A 22,814-nucleotide genomic window follows, 5' to 3' on the forward strand; every position below is an offset into this window, starting at 1 on the left:
CCCCACTTAGTCACGTAATAAGGGCTTAACAACAACAACAACAAAAATCTGACCCGAGTTCCCAACGCTAAACTTCAGAGCAAGCTCCAGCGGACTTCCCCTTTCCTGATGGACCTAATTTCCCGCTAACCACCTACTCGTGTTCTCTGCTTCCTCCAAATAAGCTCTTCTGTCCTTTACAGTGGCCCTCTTATGAGGAGACTATCGATCTTTAGGCTCTCACTCGCCTGAATCCAGTTTCCTCCAGCTGAAAAGATTTTCAATTTATCTGGCAACCATTATCAAATTTTTGCTTATCGTTTGTGGGCAGGGAACGTGTCTGCCAACTCGTGTTGTCCTCTCCCAAATGCTTAGTACAGTGCTCTGCACCTAGTAAGTGCTCAATAAATAATAATAATAATGATGGCATTTATTAAGCGCTTACTATGTGCAAAGCAATGCCATTGATGATGATAACAGGTTCCTACTCTAACAGAAGGCTCTCACCTCAATTTAAGTTGTGGATTGACCCCGGAGTCCAATGCCCTAAGTTCAAAAATGTTTTTTAATATTGCACTGTAGGCCAGGAGATAACTTTGAGACTGTAACTTAGCCATTTGTCTCTTTTTAGGATATGCTGGGTAAGAATGGTGCGAAGAAACTAGGCGTGAATGTACGTTAACCATAAAAATCTGAAACAAAACTTTAAATTTTTGACTTTAACCAAAATTAAAAGAAAAATTAAGAAAAACCCACACCCAACACAATAATTTCCCCCCAGAGTGTGTATTGTTAGAGCAAGGGACTCGGAGTCAGAGGGTCATGGGTTCTAATTCCGGCTCTGCCACTTATCTTCCGTGCGGCCTTAGAAAAGACACTTCTCTATGCCTGAGTTCACTCATCTGTAAAAAGGGAATTAAGACTGTGAGCCCCACGCGGGACAGGGACTGCGTCCCACCCGATTTGCTTGTATCCACCCCGGCGCTTAGTACGGTGCCTGGCACATAGTATGCGCTTAACAAATACCACAGTTATTATTATTTTAGGCCCACAAAAACCACACCCCTTCAATCAGCCATTGAATATATATCATTTCCACCAAGTAGAATGTCTCTCCCCTCTTGGCTATGCTGCATCCCTTTAATTCAAAACCTGACTAAAATCCATTTCTCTCCAACCGCCCCAGATTAATCCCACCTAATTCTGGTCCTCTTATTCGTCTATAAATTACGGTCACACACTTCTTTATATTAGGATTTTTTTTAATGGTGTTTGTTAAGCGGTTACTGTGTGCCAGCCACTGGACTGAAGGCTGGGGTAGATACATGACGATCGGGTTGAAAACAGTCCACGTCCCACGTGGGATTCACAGTCTTAATCCCCATTTTTACAGCTGAGGTAATTTAGGTCTGGAGGAGTGAAGTGACTTGCCCAAGGTCACCCAACAGACAAAGTGGCAGAGCCGAGATTAGAACGAAGGTCCCTATGACTCCCAAGCCCGTTCTCCATCCACTAGGCCAAGCTGCCTCTCTCTAAAGAATAATAATAATAAGCCCATTGTTGGGTAGGGACCGTCTCTATATGTTGCCAACTTGTACTTCCCAAGCGCTTAGTACAGTGCTCTGCACACAGTAAGCTCTCAATACATACGATTGAATGAATGAATGAATAATAATAATGGCATTTATTAAGCGCTTACCATGTGCAAAGCACTATTCTGAGTGCTGGGGAGGTTCCAAGGTGATCAGGTTGTCCCATGGGGGGCTCACTGTCTTAATCCCCATTTTCCAGATGAGGCCCAGAGAAGTGAAGTGACTTGCCCAAAGTCACACAGCTGCCAATTGGCGGAGCTGGGATTTGAACCCATGACCTCTGACTCCGAAGCCCGGGCTCTTTCCACTGAGCCACGCTTTTGTGATACTTTATGTTCTGCTTCGCTAATCACACGTACTTTTATTTTCTAGACTCTGGGTTTATTTGTGCTTGTGGCCTTCACGCATTTAGGGTTTAAGCTCCTTGACAACAGTCTTGGTCTCCTATTTGTAACATCCCAGAGTCTCTAGAACGGTTATCTGCCCGCAGGAGGCAATCTGTATATAAAGTTGACTAGGAATGGAAAATATCACTGATCTACATAGATAAAAATTGGCCTTGCAAACCCAGGTCTGAATCCCCAGGCCCCCCAACCCTTACAGTTGAGAAGCAGCGTGGCTCAGTGGAAAGAGTGCGGGCTTGGGAGCCAGAGGTCATGGGTTCGAATCCCACCTCCCCCACATGTCTGCTGTGTGACCTTGGGCAAGTCACTTCACTTCTCTGTGCCTCAGTTCCCTCATCTGTAAAATGGGGATTAAGACTGTGAGCCCCACATGGGACAACCTCATCTCCTTGTGTTTCCCCCAGCGCTTAGAACAGTGCTTTGCACATAGTAAGCGCTTAACAAATACCAACATTATTATTATTATTATTATTACAGTGAAGACTTTGAAGCTTCACCTAGCTGTCAGAGGAAGGAGAGGGGGGGAGATAACGCAGGGCTTCAGACAACTCCTGACACACAGGCATGTACTGGACCTCATCTGTAAAATGGGGATGAAGACTGTGAGCCCCCCGTGGGCCAACCTGATCACCTTGGAACCCCCCAAAGCGCTTAGAACAGTGCTTTGCACATAGTAAGCGCTTAATAAATGCCATTATTATTACTATTATTATTACTACTAACTTGCACACATTGCGGAGTATGGACACAAACTTGCCTTCAGAGCTGGGAATGGGCAGATAATTTGGTCTGCAATCTGAAACCCTCATATACTTGCAACATATGCACACAGTTACAAGTGAACACAGTAATAATAATAATAATAATAATAATGACATTTATTACGCACTTACTATGTGCCAAGCACTGTTCTTAGCTCTGGGGAGGTTCCAGGGTGATCAGGTTGTCCCACGGTGGGCTCACAGTCTTAATCCCCATTTTACAGATGAGGCCCAGAGAAGTGAAGTGACTTGCCCCAAGTCACACAGCTAAGGGGCGGAGCTGGGATTTGAACCCATGACCTCTGACTCCGAAGCCCGGGCTGTTTTCCACTGAGCACAGTTCTTGGGTGAATACTTGTGGCCCCCACCCTGATTTCCGCACACCTAAGTGGGCGGACTCACGTGGCCGAGACTTCTCGCCAGGGGCCAGACGGAGATAGAGAGCACGACTGAGAGAGAACAACCTGAAAAAAGCAGAGGAAGAATGAATGAATCGGTCAAGCTGTGGGATTTAGAGAAGCAGCGTGGCTCAGCGGGAAGAGCCCGGGCTTTGCAGTCAGAGGTCGTGGGTTCAAATCCCGGCTCCGCCAATTGCCAGATGGGTGACTTTGGGCAAGTCACTTCACTTCTCCGGGCCTCAGTCACCTCATCTGGAAAATGGGATGAAGACCGTGAGCCCCCCCCGTGGGACGACCCGATCACCCTGTAACCCCCCCAGCGCTTAGAACAGTGCTTTGCATACATTAAGTGCTTAAATGCTATCATTATTATTATTATTATTTATTGAGCTCTTACTAACCGCTTGGGAGAGTACAGTACAATAAAGTTGGTAGACACGTTCCCTGCCCCCTGTGAGCTTAAAGGCTAGAGAGGGAGGCAGACGATATAAAAAAAGCAAAAAGGGAGGAGAGAATCTTAGAAATACACTTGTCTCTCTAAGGCAAAGAACATATGTTGCCAGCCTGTACTTCCCAAGCGCTTAGTCCAGTGCTCTGCACACAGTAAGCGCTCAATAAATACGATTGAATGAGTGAATGAATGAACTGGTATTACCGCCACTATTTTTAAAGGCAAGAGCAGTTATGGAATGCTTCTTAAATCCCAAATCTCATTAAATATGGAGAGAAGGGCCGCAAAACGGATTAACTGACTACTGATGTTTCCGCTTCCACGGAAACGCTTCCGCTTGCTGACTAGACGGCCTTCTCTGAGACTCCCAGTTACATTTGGCGAAACAATCTGCACAGTTGTATTTTCCTGTCCTACTTAGGGTTCGAATTCTCCAGCCCCAATAACACCGTGTTCTCCCTAATATTGCGTTTTTGGGTACAGATCCTTTCCGCAGTAGTTGATTTAGGTTGACCGTAAAACCGCCACCAACCCTCTGGTCCACCCAATGACAAAAGCAACCGTGAGGTGTTGGCCCTCTGAAACTTTCATCCTCTTGGAGAGCGGTGGACCCTAATTCCACCCCCCCGGCCTTCATTCCTAATTTATATTCTTGGGAACGTAAGAAACGCCCTTTCCTGTAATGTCTCTGACTTAATTGCCCTTCCAAAGGACCGTCTTGGGTTAACTCGTCAGCCAACTGTATCGAATCCAAGTTCTTCTTGTTCACTTCAAATGTTTGGACTTCTACATCTGGACTGAAAAATGCTGTTTAGGTCCCAAGCCTTCTGGGTTTTGTCATTTGCTCACCCCATCATTTTGGGATGGGGGGTTTAGCTTCGTCCTCTCATCCCTTCTTTGCTCATTCCCTCCCTCTCACACAAATAATTGCTGGGGAAGGACGTGCAGTGTCTAAATTGATGTCTCCGTCCTCGGCAACAGTAATAACGGTCAGCTCCGCTTCACATTCCCTGAAAGAATGCCATATGATTGTTTAAAATTTTTTTCTAGGAAGCGTTCATTGGGTTAGAGACGTTTAGATTTTTGTTTGTCAGTCCTTCAGACAGTTTTGCTTAGGACACAGTTTTGAAAGTCCCTGGCCCGTTTAATAATAATGATGGCATTAGTTAAGCGCTTACTGCGTGCAAAGCACTGTTCTAAGCGCCGTAGCGCCGTTAATGGCTTTGGCAACTGTAAAATTATCAAGAACAACTGTAAATGTTATCATTAAAATTGACACTTTTTGGGGACAGAGAATTCTGGGGCAGGAATAGTTGCCTTAATTGAATAAGTGAATGTACCCTAATATTTTCAGTAAAAGATATTTCATTTGCTTGACTTCATTTGCTTTACCCAGCAAAATGTTTTTTATCATATGCTTTACCCAGCAAAATGTTTTTAAAATTAAAAAAAAAAAGAAAAACCACTTTTTATTAATTGCTACAATGTCCCAGCTGATTGTTGTTTTTACTCCACCATTTAGCACCTAATAAGTGATTGATACATACCTTAACTATGTATTCAGTTATGTGTTTAAACTTGGAGAATCCAGGGAGAGGCCATAAAAATATAATAGTGTGACCTGCTTCAGAAAAGTGCATGGGAAAAAGGCCATTTGGAATGGATTTTTTTTAAAGAAAAGTTTGACATTCCTGGGCTTGAGCTAATTTGTTTTCCATGAATCCCATGGGAGTACCCTTAAAACCAGATGATAAGATACAGTTGGACTCTGTGAACGACTGTAGTTTACTGTTAGGCTTTCTGGATCTCTTCCAGATGTCGCTCCCTGCTTTGTGTTTGACCATGTTTGGACACACACAATCCCATAGGCCATGAAAGAAAAATAACTTTAGAATACTCAAAGAATTGTAAATATTGCCCTTGGGTTTTCATGGTTGATAGAGGAAGATCATATTAAGTGGACAGTCAGCATTCTCTGAGGCTCTAACTTTTTAACTTGTAACTGTCGAGTGTGATAAGACATAAAGCTCTGGTGGTATTAATTATTGCCACAGTGAACCACAAAACTCCCAAACAGGAATTGACTTTTATAATCATATGTTCCTTGGCAGCCATTGCTAATATTCACAGGACCCTTTAGGGAAAAAAAATGATGGGAGGAACAGCGTCGTTCAGTGGATAGAACGGGGACCCCCGGGATTCAGAAGGACCTGGGTTCTAGTGCCGGCTTCGCCACTTCTCCACCGTGTGACCTTGGGCAAATCACTTAACTTATTTGTGCCTCAGTTCCCTCATCTGTAAAATGGGGATTTAGACTGTGAGCCCCATGGGGACACAATCGGGATTGTGTCCATCCCGAATAGCTTGTGTCTTTCCAGTGCTGAACGGTGCCTGGAAAATGGTGTTTAACAAATACCATTAAGAAAAAAAAAGACTGCCCCTGAACGTGGAAGCCATGCATCCCTCCCTAAAAGCTCTTCCGTTGTACATTGTAGCAAATAATTGAAAATGTTTGAGTCAAGATATGTGATGTTAAAAATTGAACGTTAAGAAGGTGTATTCGGTCCTGAAATTAGAGGCCCTTTTATCCCTCTCCCTCTGCCTTTTCCAAGTCCATACGATGTTCCAGACATGCCTCCTGAGTAGGAACTCTTCCTTAAGAGCTCCTGCTATTTTTTAGCTGCTTTGTAACTTTGTGTATGTGTGTCTGTGTGTGTGTTTATGTGTGCTCATGCGCTTGCATACACACACGTGCACTTTCAGAGCACATTCATAACAATAATGATGGCATTTATAAAGCTCTCATTATGCACAAAGCACTGTCCTAAGCGCTGGGAAGGTTACAAGGTGATCAGGTTGTCCCACGGGGGGCTCATTCATTCATTCATTCAATCGTATTTATTGAGCGCTTACTGTGTGGAGAGCACTGTACTAAGCGCTTGGGAAGTACAAGTAGAGACCCAACCTACCCAACCGTGGGCTCACAGTCTAGAAGGGGGAGACAGAGAACAAAACAAAACATGTTAACAGAATAAAATAAATAGAACTCTGGTACAAGTGATTGGCGGACTCTTGACAATGAACTCAGCCCACTGAGCCGACAGTTTCCCAGAAGACCGGAATTGCATTCCGACACGCGCTTCCGGAGTGCTCTGTCGAGCCCGGCTGGGTAGATTGGATTGAACAGGAATGGGTTTAAATCTGTAGCCCCGCTGTTCTCCGTTGTTGGAGGAGATGATCAGCCAAGATGTCCATCAGAAGCGGCGTGGCTCAGTAGAAAGAGCCCAGGCTTTGGAGTCAGAGGTCATCGGTCCAAATCCCGGCTCCCCCAATTGTCAGCTGTGTGACTTTGGGCAAGTCACTTCACTTCTCTGGGCCTCAGTTCCCTCATCTGGAAAATGGGGGTGAAGACTGTGAGCCCCCCGCGGGACAACCTGATCACCTTGTAACCTCCCCAGCGCTTAGAACAGTGCTTTGCACATAGTGAGAGCTTAATAAATGCCAACGTTATTATCTGTTCTCTCCCTCTCGCTCCTCCTCCACTCCCATTTTGACATTCATTCATTCACTCAATCATATTTATTGAGCGCTTACTGTGTGCAGAGCACTGTACTAAGCGCTTGGGAAGTACAAGTTGGAAACATATAGAGATGGTCCTGACCCAACAGCGGGCTCACAGTCTAGAAGGGGGAGACAGAGAACAAAACCAAACATATTAACAAAATAAAAGAAATAGAATAGATATGTACAAGTAAAATAGATCCGTACAAACATATATACATATATACATATATACAGGTGCTGTGGGGAAGGGAAGGAGGTAAGGCAGGGGGGATGGAGACAGGGAGGAGGGGGAGAGTCCAAAGCCCATAGTCACACAGCTGACAATTGGTAGAGCGGGGATTTGAACCCGTGACCTCTGACCCCAAAGCCCCTGCGTCCTCCCCCCGGCCCGGAATGCCCTCCCTCCATACATAATAATAATAATAATAATAATAATAATAACAATTGGCATTTGTTAAGCGCTTACTATGTGCAAAGCACTGTTCTAAGCGCTGGGGAGGATACAGGGTGATCAGGTTGTCCCACGTGGGGCTCACAGTCTTAATCCCCATTTTACAGATGAGGGAACTGAGGCCCAGAGAAGTTAAGTGACTTGCCCAAAATCACACAGCAGACATGTGGTGGAGTCGGGATTCGAACCCATGACCCCTGACTCCAAAGCCCGGGCTCTTTCCACCGAGCCACGCTGCTTCTCTGGATGCTTCGCATCCATCAAGCTCGCTCTCTTCCTCCCTTCGAAGCCCGAATGAATGATTAGGGAAAGGAATGCGTGTGTTGTCTTTCCGTTTTCCCCTCCCGCGTCCTCATCACGGAGCCTTCCACGCGGGCCTCCGGGAAGATACCACTTCCGGATCGATTAGCCGCAGCGTGTAGCTTCCGACTCTGGAAGCGGCCGGAGGCCTCGGCTACTGCTGCTGCCGCTGGGCCTTGGGAGGGCGAGTCCCGGCCGGAGCCGCGGGGCCGGAGAGGGGCGGCGGGGCGGGAAACCGGGCTCTTCCCGCTATACGGTCGGGAAGGGGGAGATGAGGCTGACGCACGGCACGCGGGACCGACTCGGAGTGAAGTAGCGCCGTTCGGATTTTGGCGAGAAGTGACCGCACGGATACATCGACTCCCAGGGTATTTGTTTTCATTATGAACTCCGGAGAAAGGGAAAGGCCGTGGAACTGGGAGACAGTAGGCCTGGTTACCAATCCCACCTCTGCTACTGTTACGCTGTGTGAGTTGGAGCAAGTCAGTTAACCTCTCTGTACCCCAGTTTCTTCCTCTGTGAAATGGGGAGAAAATACGTTACCTCTTCGTTTGCGTGCCAACGTGGGGGACGGGGACTGATTATGAGCGTTTTTGGTCTTCCCTAGCACTCATCGCGGTGCTTGGCGCTCAAAATATTTCGGGACTACAAAAATTGATCTACTCTTTATGTACGTTAAATGGCCGTCGTGCATGTTTTATAACAATAATAATAATGGCATTTAGTAAGCGCTTTGTACGTTAAATGGCCGTCATGCATGTTTTATAATAATAATAATAATAATAATGGCATTTATTAAGCACTTACTACGTGCAAAGCACTGTTCAATCAATCAATCGTATTTATTGAGCACTTACTGTGTGCAGAGCACTGTACTAAGCGCTTGGGAAGTACAAGTTGGCAACATATAGAGACAGTCCCTACCCCACAGTGGGCTCACAGTCTAGAAGGGGGGAGACAGAGAACAAAACCAAACATATTCACAAAATGAAATGAATAGAATAGATATTTACAAGTAAAATAAATAAATAAATAGAGTAATAAATATGTACAAACATATGTACAGCACTGGGGAGCTTACAGGGTGATCAGATTGTCCCACGTGGGGCTCACAGTCTTGATCCCCATTTTCCAGACGAGGGAACTGAGGCCCAGAGAAGTGAAGCGACTTGCCCCAAGTCACACAGCTAAGGGGCAGCGCCGGGATTTGAACCCATGACCTCTGACCCCAGAGCCCGGGCTCGTTCCACTGAGCCACTGCTGCTTTTATGAGAAGCGGGATGGCTTGGCGGACAGAGCACAGGCTTGGGAAGTCAGAGGATGTGGGTTCTAATCCCACCTCCACTACTTGTCTGCTGTGTGACCTTGGGTGTGCTTCTCTGGGCCTCAGTTGCCGCATCTGTAAAATGGGGATTGAGACTGTGAGCCCCATGTGGGGACAACCTGATTACCTTGTATCTACCCCAGCGTTTAGAACAGTAAGCACATAGTAAGCGCTTAACAAATGCCATCATCATTATTAGTAGTAGTAGTAAGGAATTCTTCCTGGATAACCAGATAGGAGGCTCAATAAAAATGTATAATGTTGATATTTTCATTTAGAATGTATAATAATAACAATAATGGCATTTATTAAGCGCTTACTACGTGCAAAGCCCTGTTCTAAGCACCGGGGCGGTTACAAGGTGATCAGGTTGTCCCACAGGAGGCTCACAGTCTTAATCCCCATTTTCCAGAGGAGGGGAACTGAGGCACAGAGAAGTGCAGTGACTTGCCCCAAGTCACACATGTGACAAGTGGTGGTGCCGGGATTTGAACCCATCACCTCTGACTCCAGAGCCCGGGCTCTTTCCCCTGAGCCACGCATTTTACAAGCACTTATTACAGTGCAGTAAGTGCTTACTATGTGCATTGATCGAATGTTTTTGCTTTGAAATAGGTTGGGTACTTAACACGTGCAAGGTTATTGGTATTGACTTCTGAACTCTTGAATCTTCTAGGTGGAGCAGTCCAAAGTTTTAATCAAAGAAGGCGGTGTTCAGTTGTTACTCACAATCGTTGATACTCCGGGATTTGGAGATGCCGTGGACAACAGTAACTGGTAAGAAAATCAGTTTGGTCGCAAATAATAATAATAATAATAATAATAGTGGCATTTGTTAAGCGCTTACTACGTGCAAAGCACTGTTCTAAGCGCTGGATAGCCTTCTGTGATGTCATTATATTGATATATTTTACTCTCCCACGTGCTTAGTACAGTGCACTGCACACACAAAGTGCTCAGTATGTACACTTGGTTGTTGTTTTAGGGATTTAGATAATTTCATTCTACACTACTATTCTTCCATTGGTTGTATACTTTGGGCTAATTCTCCCACACTCCCTTTTTACGTTTTCGATCAGAACCTTTGGGGTCTTATTGTTTTCATCTTTTGACTCCTATTAAAGCATTATTTTTTTAATGGTATTTGTTAAGCACTTATTATGTGCACTCCACACTGGGGACAGATAAAAGTTCGTCAGGTTGGACACAGTCCCTGTCCCTCTTGGGGCTCCCAGCCTTAATCCCCATTTTACAGATGAGGTAACTGAGACACAGTGACGTGACGTACCCCAAATCACACACCAGCGGCGGAACCGGGATTAGAACCCAGATCTTCGGACCCCCGGGACCCTGCCCTGTTCCACCACGACGTGCTGCTTCTCATGAGTTGCTCTCAAATAGTTGGGCTGGAGCATCGTCATCCGAACTTTAGGATAAGCACTGTTCCCACCGGCTGCTCAGGGAACAAGCCATTCCTGAAGGGACCAGGATCTTTCGGCTGCTGAGAAACAGTGTGGGTCAGTGGAAAGAGCCCGGGCTTGGGAGTCCGAGGTCATGGGTTCGAATCCTGTGTCTGTATCCTCCCTCTAGACTGGAAGCTTGTTGTGGACAGGGAATTTACGTACCAACCCTTAATAATAATAATAATAATAATAATAACGGTACCTAAGTGCTTACTATGTGCAAAGCACTGTTCTGAGCGCCCAGGGGGATACAAGGTGATCAGGTTGTCCTACGGGGGGCTCACGGTCTTAATCCCCATTTGACAGATGAGGGAACTGAGGCACAGAGAAGTGAAGTGACTTGCCCAAAGTCACACATCTGACAATTGAGCGTGGCTCAGTGGAAAGAGCCCGGGTTTTGGAGTCATTCATTCATTCATTCATTCAGTCGTATTTATTGAGCGCTTACTGTGTGCAGAGCACTGGACTAAGCGCTTGGGAAGTACAAGTTGGCCACATATAGAGACGGTCCCTACCCAACAGCGGGCTCACAGTCTGGAAGACAGAGGTCATGGCCCCGCCACTTAGCTGTGTGATTTGGGGCAAGTCACTTCACTTCTCTGGGCCTCAGTTACCTCATCTGGAAAATGGGAATTAAGACGGTGAGCCCCATGTGGGACAACCTGATCACCTTGTATCTCCCCCAGCGCTTAGAGCAGTACTTGGCACATAGGAAGCGCTTAACAAATGCCAAAATTATCATTATTGTTATTATTATTAAATAATAATCTAGTCTTCTAGACTGTGAGCCCACTTTTGGGTAGGGGCCGTCTGTGTATGTTGCCAAATTGTACTTCCCAAGCGCTTAGTACAGTGCTCTGCACACAGTAAGCACTCAATAAATACGATTGAATGAATGAATGAATGAATTAAAGCACCCCTCATGTCAGAATCATGGCAGATTATTCTCCCAGCATAATCTGGTAGGCCTATCCCTTTCAATCAGTCATCAGTGGCATTATTGAGCACTTACTGTGTGTAGAACACTCTACTAAGCTCTTGGGAATATAGTAATAATAATAATAATGGCATTTATTAAGCGCTTAAGATGTGCAAAGCACTGTTCTAAGCACTGGGGTGGCTACAAGGTGATCAAGCTGTCCCAGAGGGGCTCACAGTCTTAAACCCCATTTTACAGATGAGGTAACTGAGGCCCGGAGAAGTGAAGTGACTTGCCCAAAGTCACACAAGCTGTGACCTATGACCTCTGACTCCAAAGCACAACCGAGCTCACTGTCGACAAGGAACTTTCAGCCTTTGCAGGATAAGACTGGGGCCTTTTATATCTTAAGAGATCCAAACTCCCAAATGCTTCCCAGAGCCCTCCCCATGCTTCCCAGTCCACCAGAGAGCATCAGATTCCCCCTCCCTTTTGCCAGGAAAGTCCTCTTCTGGTGATGTAAACGGTCCTGATTCCGTATTTATTGAGCGCTTACTGTGTGCAGAGCACTGTACGATGATGGTGTGCGGGAAGCATTTTCCAGAATTCCCTTTCTGGTGGTGTGAACAGTCCTGATTCTTCCTCGCCACTCTGCGGGAACTCTTTTGTTGAGAGATCAATCAATCAATAGTATTCATTGAGCGCTTACTGTGTGCAGAGCACTGTACTAACCGCTTGGGAAGTACAAGTTGGCGACATATAGAGATCCTTGCGTCTCTGACGGTCCTCCTTCTTCTTATGCTACTCTGCGGGAACTCTTTTGTTGAGAGATCCTTGTGATCTCTTGGAGCAATTCCCACGATGGAGCAAATTGCCTGCCTTGGATTCATCGATCAGTGAAGGGGATTTATTACGGATGCAGGCTCGGTGCAGTTATCCCGCCGCCCTTTTTGTTTTTATGGTATCAAGTGCTTACTTTGTGCCGGCCACCGTGCTCAGCCCGGACACGAGGTGGACACAGTCAGTCCCCGTCCCACACAGAGCTTACGCTCTTAATCCCCATTTTACAGGTCAGAGAACTGAGGCACAGAGAAGTGAAGTGTCCAAGTGAGTGTGAGTCCAAGAAGTGTTATGTCCCAGCTGACACACAGCCCGCAGATGGCGGAGCCGGAATTAGAACCCGGGTCCTTGGACTCTTAGGTCTGTGCCGTTTCCACCAGGCCACACCTTGTGCCCAGGGGCCCGCTGGACCACTGTTAACAAGCATCGCTCACAAATTATAAACAGTTGTCGTTCTATAAATATATTATTCTGATAAATTTTACCTCCGATAGTAGTGGTAGGGAAGCGACTGCCTTGAAAGATGCTCCGTTTACTTATCATCCTTGAAAATGCCTAAGGATTCATTCATTAGAGAAGCAGCGTGGCTCAGTGGAAAGAGCATGGGCTTTGGAGTCAGAGGTCATGGGTTCAAATCCTGGCTCCGCCACATGTCTGCTGTGTGACCCTGGGCAAGTCACTTAACTTCTCTGAGCCTCAGTTCCCACATCTGTAAAATGAGGATTAAGACTGCGAGCCCCCCATGGGACAACTTGATCACCTTGTATCCCCCCAGCGATTAGAACAGTGCTTGCACATAGTAAGCGCTTAACAAATGCCATCATCATTATTATTATTCATTCATTCAATCATATTGAGCGCTTACTGTGTGCGGAGCACTGTACTGAGCGCTTGGGAAGTACATGTTGGCCACATATAGAGACGGTCCCTACCCAACAACGGGCTCACGGTCTAGAAGATAACTTCAGTAGCGCTTAGAACGGTGCTTTGCACATAGTAAGCGCTTAACAAATACCATTATGATTATTCAGTACAGCTCTTGCCCTTGGATCGGTGACCTCTGGGCATTTGATATTCGCCCCACAGCACTGGTGTACATATCTATTTAATTATGCCCAGACATTTATGTGCAAATCTGCAAGTTATATATTATGTTTTACTCGTATTAATGTCTGTATCCCCCCTCTAGACTGTAAGCTTGTTGTGGACAGGGAATTTATGTACCAACCCTTAATAATAATAATAATAACAATAATAATAATGGTACTTGTTAAGTGCTTACTATGTGCAGAGCACTGTTCTAAGCGCCGGGGGGATACAAGGTGATCAGGTTGTCCCACGTGGGGCTCATGGTCTTTATCCCCATTTGACAGATGAGGGAACTGAGGCACAGAGAAGTGAAGTGACTTGCCCAAAGTCACACAGCTGACAATTGAGCATGGCTCAGTGGAAAGAGCTCGGGCTTTGGAGTCAGAGGTCATGGGTTCAGATCCCGGCACCGCCACTCGTCAGCTGTGTGACTTGGGGCAGGTCACTTCACTTCTCCGGGCCTCAGTTCCTTCATCTGTCAAATGGGGATTAAGACTGTGATCCCTCCGTGGGACAACCTGATCACCTTGTATCCCCCCAGTGCCTTGCACATAGTAAGCGCTTAAATACCATCACTGTTATTATTATAATTGGTGGAGCCGGGATTTGAGCCCATGACCTCCGACTCCAAAGCCCGTGCTCTTTCCACTGAGCCATGCTGCTTCTCTATTCCTTGTAATATACTGTCTCAAGCACTTAGTACAGTGCTCTTCATATACTAAGTGCTCAATAAATGTCATTGTTGAGGCTGATGACAGAGGTTTTGGGGGTTTTTTTGTAAGATAAACAGCTTGCATTTCTACTCTTAGTCCCTGATTTTCTTTCTGTACCAACTTGGGAATCATATATGTTGTCAACTTGTATTTCCCAAACGCTTAGTACAGTGCTCTGCACACAGTAAGCGCTCAATAAATACGATTGAATGAATGAATAATTACAAAACTAGAGGTAAGGTTCATTTTTTTGATTAGCTACTATTGCTTTAGTAAAGAATTGTTAAGACTGCCCTTAAGGATCAGTCCCAGAGAACTCAAGCTCTGCTTCTTTTTGAAATTGAAAGTATTTCCTAAAGTGAATCATTATATTTTCCACATAGCTGTTTATTCCGATTTAGAAGGCGTGTTTGTTGATTAGCTTTCAACCCTCTCAACTGTCCTGTACCCTATATAGTAATACAGCTTATTTTAAGGGTTTGTTTTGCATCTTTCGGTCCTTCCCAAGCACTTTGCCCTCAGAAGTTGATCAGTACATATTTGGTTCATTGTTTTCTTCTGTTCGTTAGTTGGCAGCCCGTTATTGACTACATTGACAGTAAATTTGAGGACTACCTGAACGCGGAATCTCGGGTCAACAGACGTCAGATGCCCGACAACAGAGTGCAGTGCTGTTTGTACTTCATCGCTCCTTCGGGACACGGGTCAGTACCTAGCTGCTCTCTTCTTTTTCATTTTCTATTCTAAAACGTGTGTGTGTTTGTGTGTGTACTTTGGCAATCTTTGATAAGTGGAACAGATTAATGCCACATTAACCTCCCGTTTTATCCTGTACTTTAACCAGATCATTTGCATCAGTCAATCAATCAATCGTATTTACTGAGCGCTAACTGTGTGCAGAGCGCTGTACTAAGCGCTTGGGAAGTACAAGTTGGCAGCATAAAATATTCCCGTTTTGGCCCCGTCGGATTGATATTTATTATAATAGCCTTGGCAGTGCTCCCCAGTCAGTTCCATTCTACAACAAACTTTTTCCGTGTCCGAAAGCAAACGACACAATACGTATTTACTATTCTATTTATTTTGTTAATGATGTGCGTCCAGCTTTACTTCTGTTTATTCTGATGACTCAACACCCGTCCACATGGTTTGTTTTGTTGTCTGTCTCCCCCTTCTAGACTGTGAGCCAGTTGTTGGGTAGAGACCATCTCTATATGTTGTCGACTTGGACTTCCCAAGCGCTTAGTCCGGTGCTCTGCACACAGTAAACGCTCAATAAATACGATCGAATGAGTGGCACAACAGCTCTTCAGTAGTCTGCCTTTCTCCGGCCAAATCTGTGGGATGAGGGGCGTAGTTATTGGAACATGAAAAGGAGGTGCTGCAAAATTGTAGGTCTCGCCCTCGGGCTCCTCTCCTGTGTTTACCTGGTGTACAGTTAAGTAAATGAGTACGGTGCTCAGAAATACAGGATGCACTCATCTAGAGGACCAACGAATAATAATACTTTTGGTATTTGTTAAGCGCTTACTATGTGCAAAGCGCAAGGAATTGATAAATGACTCATTTTTACCATCTTCCCCGTAACCTAAATCATAGGATGGGTGAAAAGGTCAAAAGGCATTCATTCAATCGTATTTATTGAGCGCTTACTATGTGCAGAGCACTGTACTAAGCGCTTGGGAAGTACAAATCGGCATCACTGCTCCAGTTTCTCTGTGCTCCCTCTCCCCTTCATTCCATTATTTTTTGCTTGATTTTATGCCCCCTACTTCCAGATACTCTTAGACTTCTGCGTGGATTTTTTTTCCTCATCATATGAAAGAATGATGAGGTGCCAGTGGACTCTGGGATTTTGTCTCCAAAATCCTCATCCTAAAGAAGAAAGTAAGATGACAAACTGGAAATTACAAGGCTATTCCAGCTCTTCTCCATTGCTGACAGGAGCCCGAGTTGTCCTGGAAAGGCTTACTCGGGAATATCCGTAACGACACCCTTCCCAAAACACAGCGTGGGTTCAGATATGTTCCCTGCGACAAGACAGATAATATAGTAATAATGATGGCTTTTATGAAGCACTTACTACGTGCAAAGCACTGTTCTAAGCGCTGGGGAGGTTACAAGGCGATCAGGTTGTCCCTTGGGGGTGGGGGGGTGTCCCGGTCTTCGTCCCCATTTTCCAGATGAGGTAACTGAGGCGCAGAGAAGTGAAGTGACTTGCCCAAAGTCACACAGCTGACAATTGGCAGAGCCATGACCTCTGACTCCAAAGCCCGGGCTCTTTCTACTGAGCCATGCTGCTTCTCTGTGGAAATGACAAATGAGTAGGAGAAGGGCAGAGAGTAATACCAACACTTCTGTTTTATTCACAAAGATCTATCAAAAGAATCAGGTTGCTGGCAGGTACTAATCAATCAATCAATCGTATTTATTGAGCGCTTACTGTGTGCGGAGCACTGTACTAAGCGCTTGGGAAGTACAAGTTGGAGTTCTCCCGAGAAGCCTCCTAAACTTTTAAACATATGGGATGACTGGTCCCTGCAGAGTTACCAACCGATCCTTTCCCCTTCACTATCGTAGGAAAACAGACCGTTTGCTGAATGTCCCGTTCGCTTTTGGGACAAGGGTGTGACAGGAAATCGGGAGTCTGCTGGCAGAAGGCATTTCCGGGAATACTGGGAAGTTCACCCAGACGTGGCTCGTTCGGTTGGAAAACTCCAGCTGTCCGGGGGGCAAGTCATGCACACTCAGGAGACAAAATCCATCCCAGAGAAAGTGAAGAAAGAGGGAGTCCAGCACCGAGGACTGGCAAAACCCGAATATCGCCGATATTGGGGAAGCCCTGCTTACAAAATAGAGATTTTCAGGGCCGACCCAGAGATGAATGCAGTCGCCGAGTTCTGTTACGTAAACAACTATACAGGGACGTATAAAGAAGGAAGTAGAAAACCAAAACAGGATCAACATGTCCTTTGGAAAAATGGCTGAAAGATTATGGTGACTTAGGGACTTGATTTGAACATTAGGGACGTAATTTCCCTGGGTTTTTTTTTTACCAGTTGATTTCAGATGCATTTGGAGAATTCAGGGGGCCATTGATTTCATTTTTGAAGCAGATAGATGGAAGTCACGGCGAGCGATTCACACCTGCTGCTGTGACGGTGTTAGTACTTAAAAGCATTTTTATCCGTGTCTTTCCTCAGTGGGGTCAAATTATTGCCAGTATCCTCGGGGCTTGTTGTCGCCCTGATGGTTTCAGTTTAATTTGGCTCCGTGCGTGTTGTCGCCGTGATGGTTTCAGTTTAATTTGGCGAGATTACTCTCTACTGGGGGAAAAAAAGAACTGCATTCTTGAAAGATCTAATCTGAATCGTGACGCACCCAAAGAGAAGTTGCCGTGCAGTTAAATTAAGATACATCTAGCACGTTAAATCCCGTTTTCTGAAGGTGACCTATTTTTTCTTTGGAACCCTTTCTAAATCGCAGCATTTCTCAGATCTTTCGTAAATGAAGCCCTAATTCCTTGTCTGAAAGAAAATAAAGATCTGTAATTTTCCTCACGTTTCAAGAAGCTTTGGGAGGCGTAACTGGCAGCAGCGACTGGCAAGTGTTCTTATTTGATGTAACTAGGAGAAGCAGCGTGGCTCAGTGGAAAGAGCCTGGGCTTGGGAGTCACAGGTCATGGGTTCAAATCCCGGCTCTGCCAGTCGTCAGCTGTGTGACTTTGGGCAAGTCACTTTGCTTCTCTGGGCCTCAGTTCCCTCATCTGTAAAAAATGGGGATTAAGACTGTGAGCCCCCCGGGGGACCACCTGATCACCTTGTAACCTCCCCAGCGCTTACAACAGTGCTTTGCACGTAGTAAGTGCTTAATAAATGCCATCAGTATTATTATTATAACTACCACGGTGAAGTGAATTTTAGCCTCTCTGTGGAGGTGGCGTGCATAAAATAGTCTTACAAATGATCGTGTATCAAATAACCAGTGGTGTCACCAGGCTGTAGACTCTGAGCTCTTGACAAATGTTTTGCCTGACCTTGTTAAGGAGTTTTTAATAAGATATTTTATGGAGATCACATAATTAGTCACTAGAGAGTTTTATCTGAGATACTAGAAGTATGAAAAAGGAAAATGCAATCAGTTCTGTTTTCCGAGTCATGGGAATGTTTCAAAAACCCACTTTCGTTACCACCCGAGCCATTAACAAAATGCAAAATTAACTTTTTGGTGTGTCATGTGCTTTTTGATTTTTCTGCCCACTCTCTGAGAGAGATGCTAATAGGCCTTGAAATAGCCAAAGGGAGGAGAGGAGGAGAGGTTTGGTTTTGTTGTCTGTCTCCTCCTTCTAGACTGTGAGCCCGTTGTCGGGTAGGGACCATCTCTGTAAGTTGCCGACTTGTACTTTCCAAGCGCTTAGTACAGCGCTGTGCACACAGTAAGCGCTCAGTAAATACGATTGAATGAATGAATAGTTAATAACCCTCATACTAGATAATTAGCCTTTGAGTAATCCAGAGTTGATGAATTATAAATAGCTCTGTTAATTGGAGCCCTGTTGAGTTGAAAGAAAAATTGTGTTCCTTTACAGTAAAATGAAGTGACAAGACAAAAAAAAAAATCACATGCTTATTGCGAGATGTCCGTTTTATTCCCTGGAACAATTTTGACAAAAAGTGATAATAATAATAATAATGATGGCATTTATTAAGCACTTACTATGTACAAAACACTGTTCTAAGCGCTGGGGACATTACAAGGTGATCAGGTTGTCCCACAGGGAGCTCACAGCCTTCATCCCCATTTTTCAGATGAGGGAACTGAGGCCCAGAGAAGTGAAGTGACTTGCCCAAAGTCACACAGCCGACAATCGGCAGGGCCGGGATTTGAACCCACGACCTCCGACTCCAAAGCCCAGGCTCCTTCCACTGAGCCACGCTGCTTCTCAGTAGCGTGCTGAGTATCTGCTCCCAGAGAGTCGGTTAACGATCAGAAATCTAGGAGAGACGGCGAGGAGAGGGACGGGACCTTGAAACCAAGTTAAACAAAGGTGACCCAAAGTTGTTAATGATGTTAAAATTGATCAATGGTATGGATTGAGTTTTCACTCTGTACATTGCGCTGTACTAAGCGCTTGAGGGAGTGCGATATGATGAGTTGATAGACTCAGTTCTTGCCCACAAGGAGCTTCCAGGCTACAGGGGAAGACAGGCACTAAAGCAGATTAAGGATAGGGAAAGTAGAGAACGAGCTGGCAAAATGTGTAATGGGTACACGTCAAGTGCACAGTTGACACAGAGGGAAGGGCAGAGAGGGAAAATACAGGGCATGTTCATCACAAAGTAAGCTCTCTCTAGGCATGGAACGGTTCACGCGATTTTTCCGTACAACCCAAGCTCCTGGCTGAGGGCATCATACCAAGAGTGTGACTTTGTGTGACTTGGGGCAAGTCACTTCACTTCTCTGTGCCTCAGTTAGTAAAATGGATTAAGATTGTGAGCCCCACATGGGACGACCTGATCACCTTGTATTCCCCTAGCGCTTAGAACAGTGCTTTGCACATAGTAAGCGCTTAAATACTATTATTATTATTATTATTATTATTATGAGGGCACTCAAATGCTGCTTCTACTACTCTTACCATTGTTGATACCGAGCTACTCCATTTATTAAACATTGGTAACAATTGCTTTTCCTACCCCTTTTTTTCCCCCAAGATTTATCGCGTAACGTTTTCCAAACAAAATCAGAGTACACGAGATTGCTGTCTATTTGTGCACCCGAAAGATTTAGATTTTTCCATTTGTCTCTCTGCCCTTATTTGAAGCATATTTGAAATAATTTTGGTATTTCTGCTTGGTGAACTAGTGAAGTTCTTGCCCACGTGCTCTCAGGGTCTTCTCTCCCAGCAGATATTCCTGCAGGAAGGCATCAACTGGGTAATCTGATTCTCAACCTTCTCTGATTTGTTTTGTCAGTTAATTTGGGATTTGACTCCAGGTTTTTGAAGTAAATATTCCTTTCACAGGTGGTCTTAAAATTGGAGGCCAGTTAGACTTTTCTTATTAAAGGGTAACTGGTTTGAACTGTGTTTACACAGTACCCTCTAGGCATGGTTCCTAGTAGCTAAATATTTAAGGTGAATGACTTTTTGTAAGAGGATAATAATAATAATGGTGTTTATTAAGCGCTTACTATGTGCAAAGCACTTTTCTAGGTGCTGGGGAGGTTACAAGGTGATCAGGTTGTCCCTTGGGGGGCTCACGCGCTGAGAAGCAGCGTGGCTCAGTGGAAAGAGCCCGGGCTTTAGAGTCTGAGGTCATGGGTTCAAATCCTGGCTCCGCCACTTGTCAGCTGTGTGACTTTGGGCGTGTCACTTCACTTCTCTGGGCCTCAGTTATCTCATCTGTAAAATGGGGATGAAGGCTGTGAGCCCCCGTGGGACAACCTGATCACTCAGTGACCTCCCCAGCGCTTACAACAGTGCTTTGCACATAGTAAGCGCTTAACAGATACCGTCATTATTGTTATTATCATTATTATTATTATTAATCCCCATTTTACAGTTGAGGTAACTGAGACCCAGAGAAGTGAAGTGACTGGCCCATAGTCACCCAGCTGACAAGTGGCGGAGCCGGGATTTGAACCCGTGACCTCTGACTCCAAAGCGCGGGCTCTTTCCACTGAGCCCCGCTGCTTCTCGAGGTTAAGAATAAACTCTTGATAATCCTGCATAAATAATGTAGAGTAAACTGTTGGTAATACCGTAAAAGGATGGTGTTTGGGACCTATTATTAAGGAAGCTGGTCCTCATAAGGGTAATTGAGGGGGCCAGAAACCATTTTGGTCCAAACCAGTCTACCGACCGTTTAAATCTCGACAGGGTCACGTCAGTCGGGGCAGGTCGAAACCAGGTCATGGATTGGCAGCTCTTGACTGGGCTCCCAGTTCCCAGTGGCTCCCAGTCAGCCCCGCTCCTTTGACACCATTATGCATGTGCAGAAACCAGTCGCGTCCACGCGGATGTCCCTGGGAACCAGCTGAGACTTCCAGTCGTAGCAGCCCTTGGGGATCGCCGACCCCCGCAGGGCTTCGGGACCGCCAGGTCTGCAAGTGAAGCTTTCATTTTCGCTAGCTGGCGATGCCTTGAAAAGCTGACGTTTTTTTTCTCTAAGTAGCCAGGTCACTTTGTTCCCATTAATTACTGTGTATTTCAGACTTAAACCATTGGATATTGAATTTATGAAGCGCTTGCATGAAAAAGTGAACATCATCCCGCTCATTGCCAAAGCAGACACACTCACGCCTGAGGAATGCCAGCAATTTAAAAAGCAGGTGAGTACAGACTGTCACCAGTTCTTAATAAATACCATCCAGCGGTATTTATTCCGCAATTCAAAATGTATTTTTACAATGCTTTGAGCTGATCAGTTTAAGCTTTGAAAATAGGCAGCGTTTGAGCTTGGAACGCGCTTGTAAACTTTAAATATGCTTCTTGGTGACCCCTCCTGCTTAGCCAGAGTGACATTAATCGTTTGACTCCCAGTTCCCTGACCTCGGACAAAGCCAAGCAGTACAGTTAAGAGCTCGTGATGGAATAAACTGCTGGTTAAATCAATCAATCGTATTTATTGAGCGCTTACTGTGTGCAGAGCACTGTACTAAGCGCTTGGGAAGTACAAGTTGGCAACATATAGAGACAGTCCCTACCCAACAGTGGGCTCACAGTCTAGAAGGGGGAGACAGAGAACAAAACCAAGCATATTAACAAAATAAAATAAATAGAATAGATATGTACAAGCAAAATAAATAAATAAATAGAGTAATAAATATGTACAAACATATATACAGGTTAAAACTGCCCCCAGGGGTTTTTACAACTTGTTCCCCTCTTCTTCTGCTGTATCACAGCCCAGAGCAGCTCCTTATTCTGCAATCCCACCTTAGACCTCTCCACAGACATCCTGTGCATAGCAGCACTTGAGTTTTTTTGGCGTTGTCCGTTTTTTGTTTCGTATAATAATAATGGCAATAATTGTGGTATTGGGTAAGCACTTACTGTGTGCCAGGCACTGTACTAAACGCTGAGGTGTATATAAGCAAATTGCCTTGGAAATAGACCCTGTCCCACACGGGGCTCCCCATTTTACAGATGAGGTAACTGAAGCACAGAGGTCCCACAGCAGACATGTGACAGGAACAGGATTAGAACCCATGACCTTCCGACTCCCAAGCTCTATCCTCTACGCCGTTCTGCTTTTGTGGTACTGGATAAGCGCTTACTATGTGCCGAACACTGTACTACGCGCCGGGTTAGGTACAGAATAATCAGTTTGGACACAGTCCCTGTCCCGCGTGGAGCTCACAGTCTCCAGTTGAAGGAAGTAGGATTTAATCCCCATTTTTCAGATGAGGTAACTGAGTGTCATCCGTCGCTCAGGGATGAGTTTGAAGATTGGCGAGGCGAGAGGGAGAGACTGAGTTCAGAAAGGCTCAGCCGTCCAAGACTTATTCCGCGTGGAGAATTGAACTTACCGAGCCATTATGCGTGCAGCATGGTCTTCTCTTC

The 22,814-nt window shown here is 45.3% G+C and overlaps 1 protein-coding gene across 5 annotated transcripts in view; it reads left to right on the plus strand.

Moving 5' to 3' along the window:
- SEPTIN7 (septin 7) overlaps window positions 1-22,814 on the plus strand; it is a 146,460-nt gene that overhangs the window by 64,877 nt on the left and 58,769 nt on the right. For all 5 annotated transcript variants that reach the window (XM_038766479.1, XM_038766489.1, XM_038766513.1 and 2 more), the window contains exons 5-7: window positions 9,901-10,001; window positions 14,818-14,952; window positions 21,463-21,580. In XM_038766479.1, coding sequence (XP_038622407.1) covers window positions 9,901-10,001; window positions 14,818-14,952; window positions 21,463-21,580 — 354 coding nt within the window. The remainder of the gene's footprint in view (window positions 1-9,900; window positions 10,002-14,817; window positions 14,953-21,462; window positions 21,581-22,814) is intronic.

The sequence above is a fragment of the Tachyglossus aculeatus genome, chromosome 2 (genome assembly GCF_015852505.1).
Source record: "Tachyglossus aculeatus isolate mTacAcu1 chromosome 2, mTacAcu1.pri, whole genome shotgun sequence".
Classification (NCBI taxonomy): Eukaryota; Metazoa; Chordata; class Mammalia; order Monotremata; family Tachyglossidae; genus Tachyglossus; species Tachyglossus aculeatus.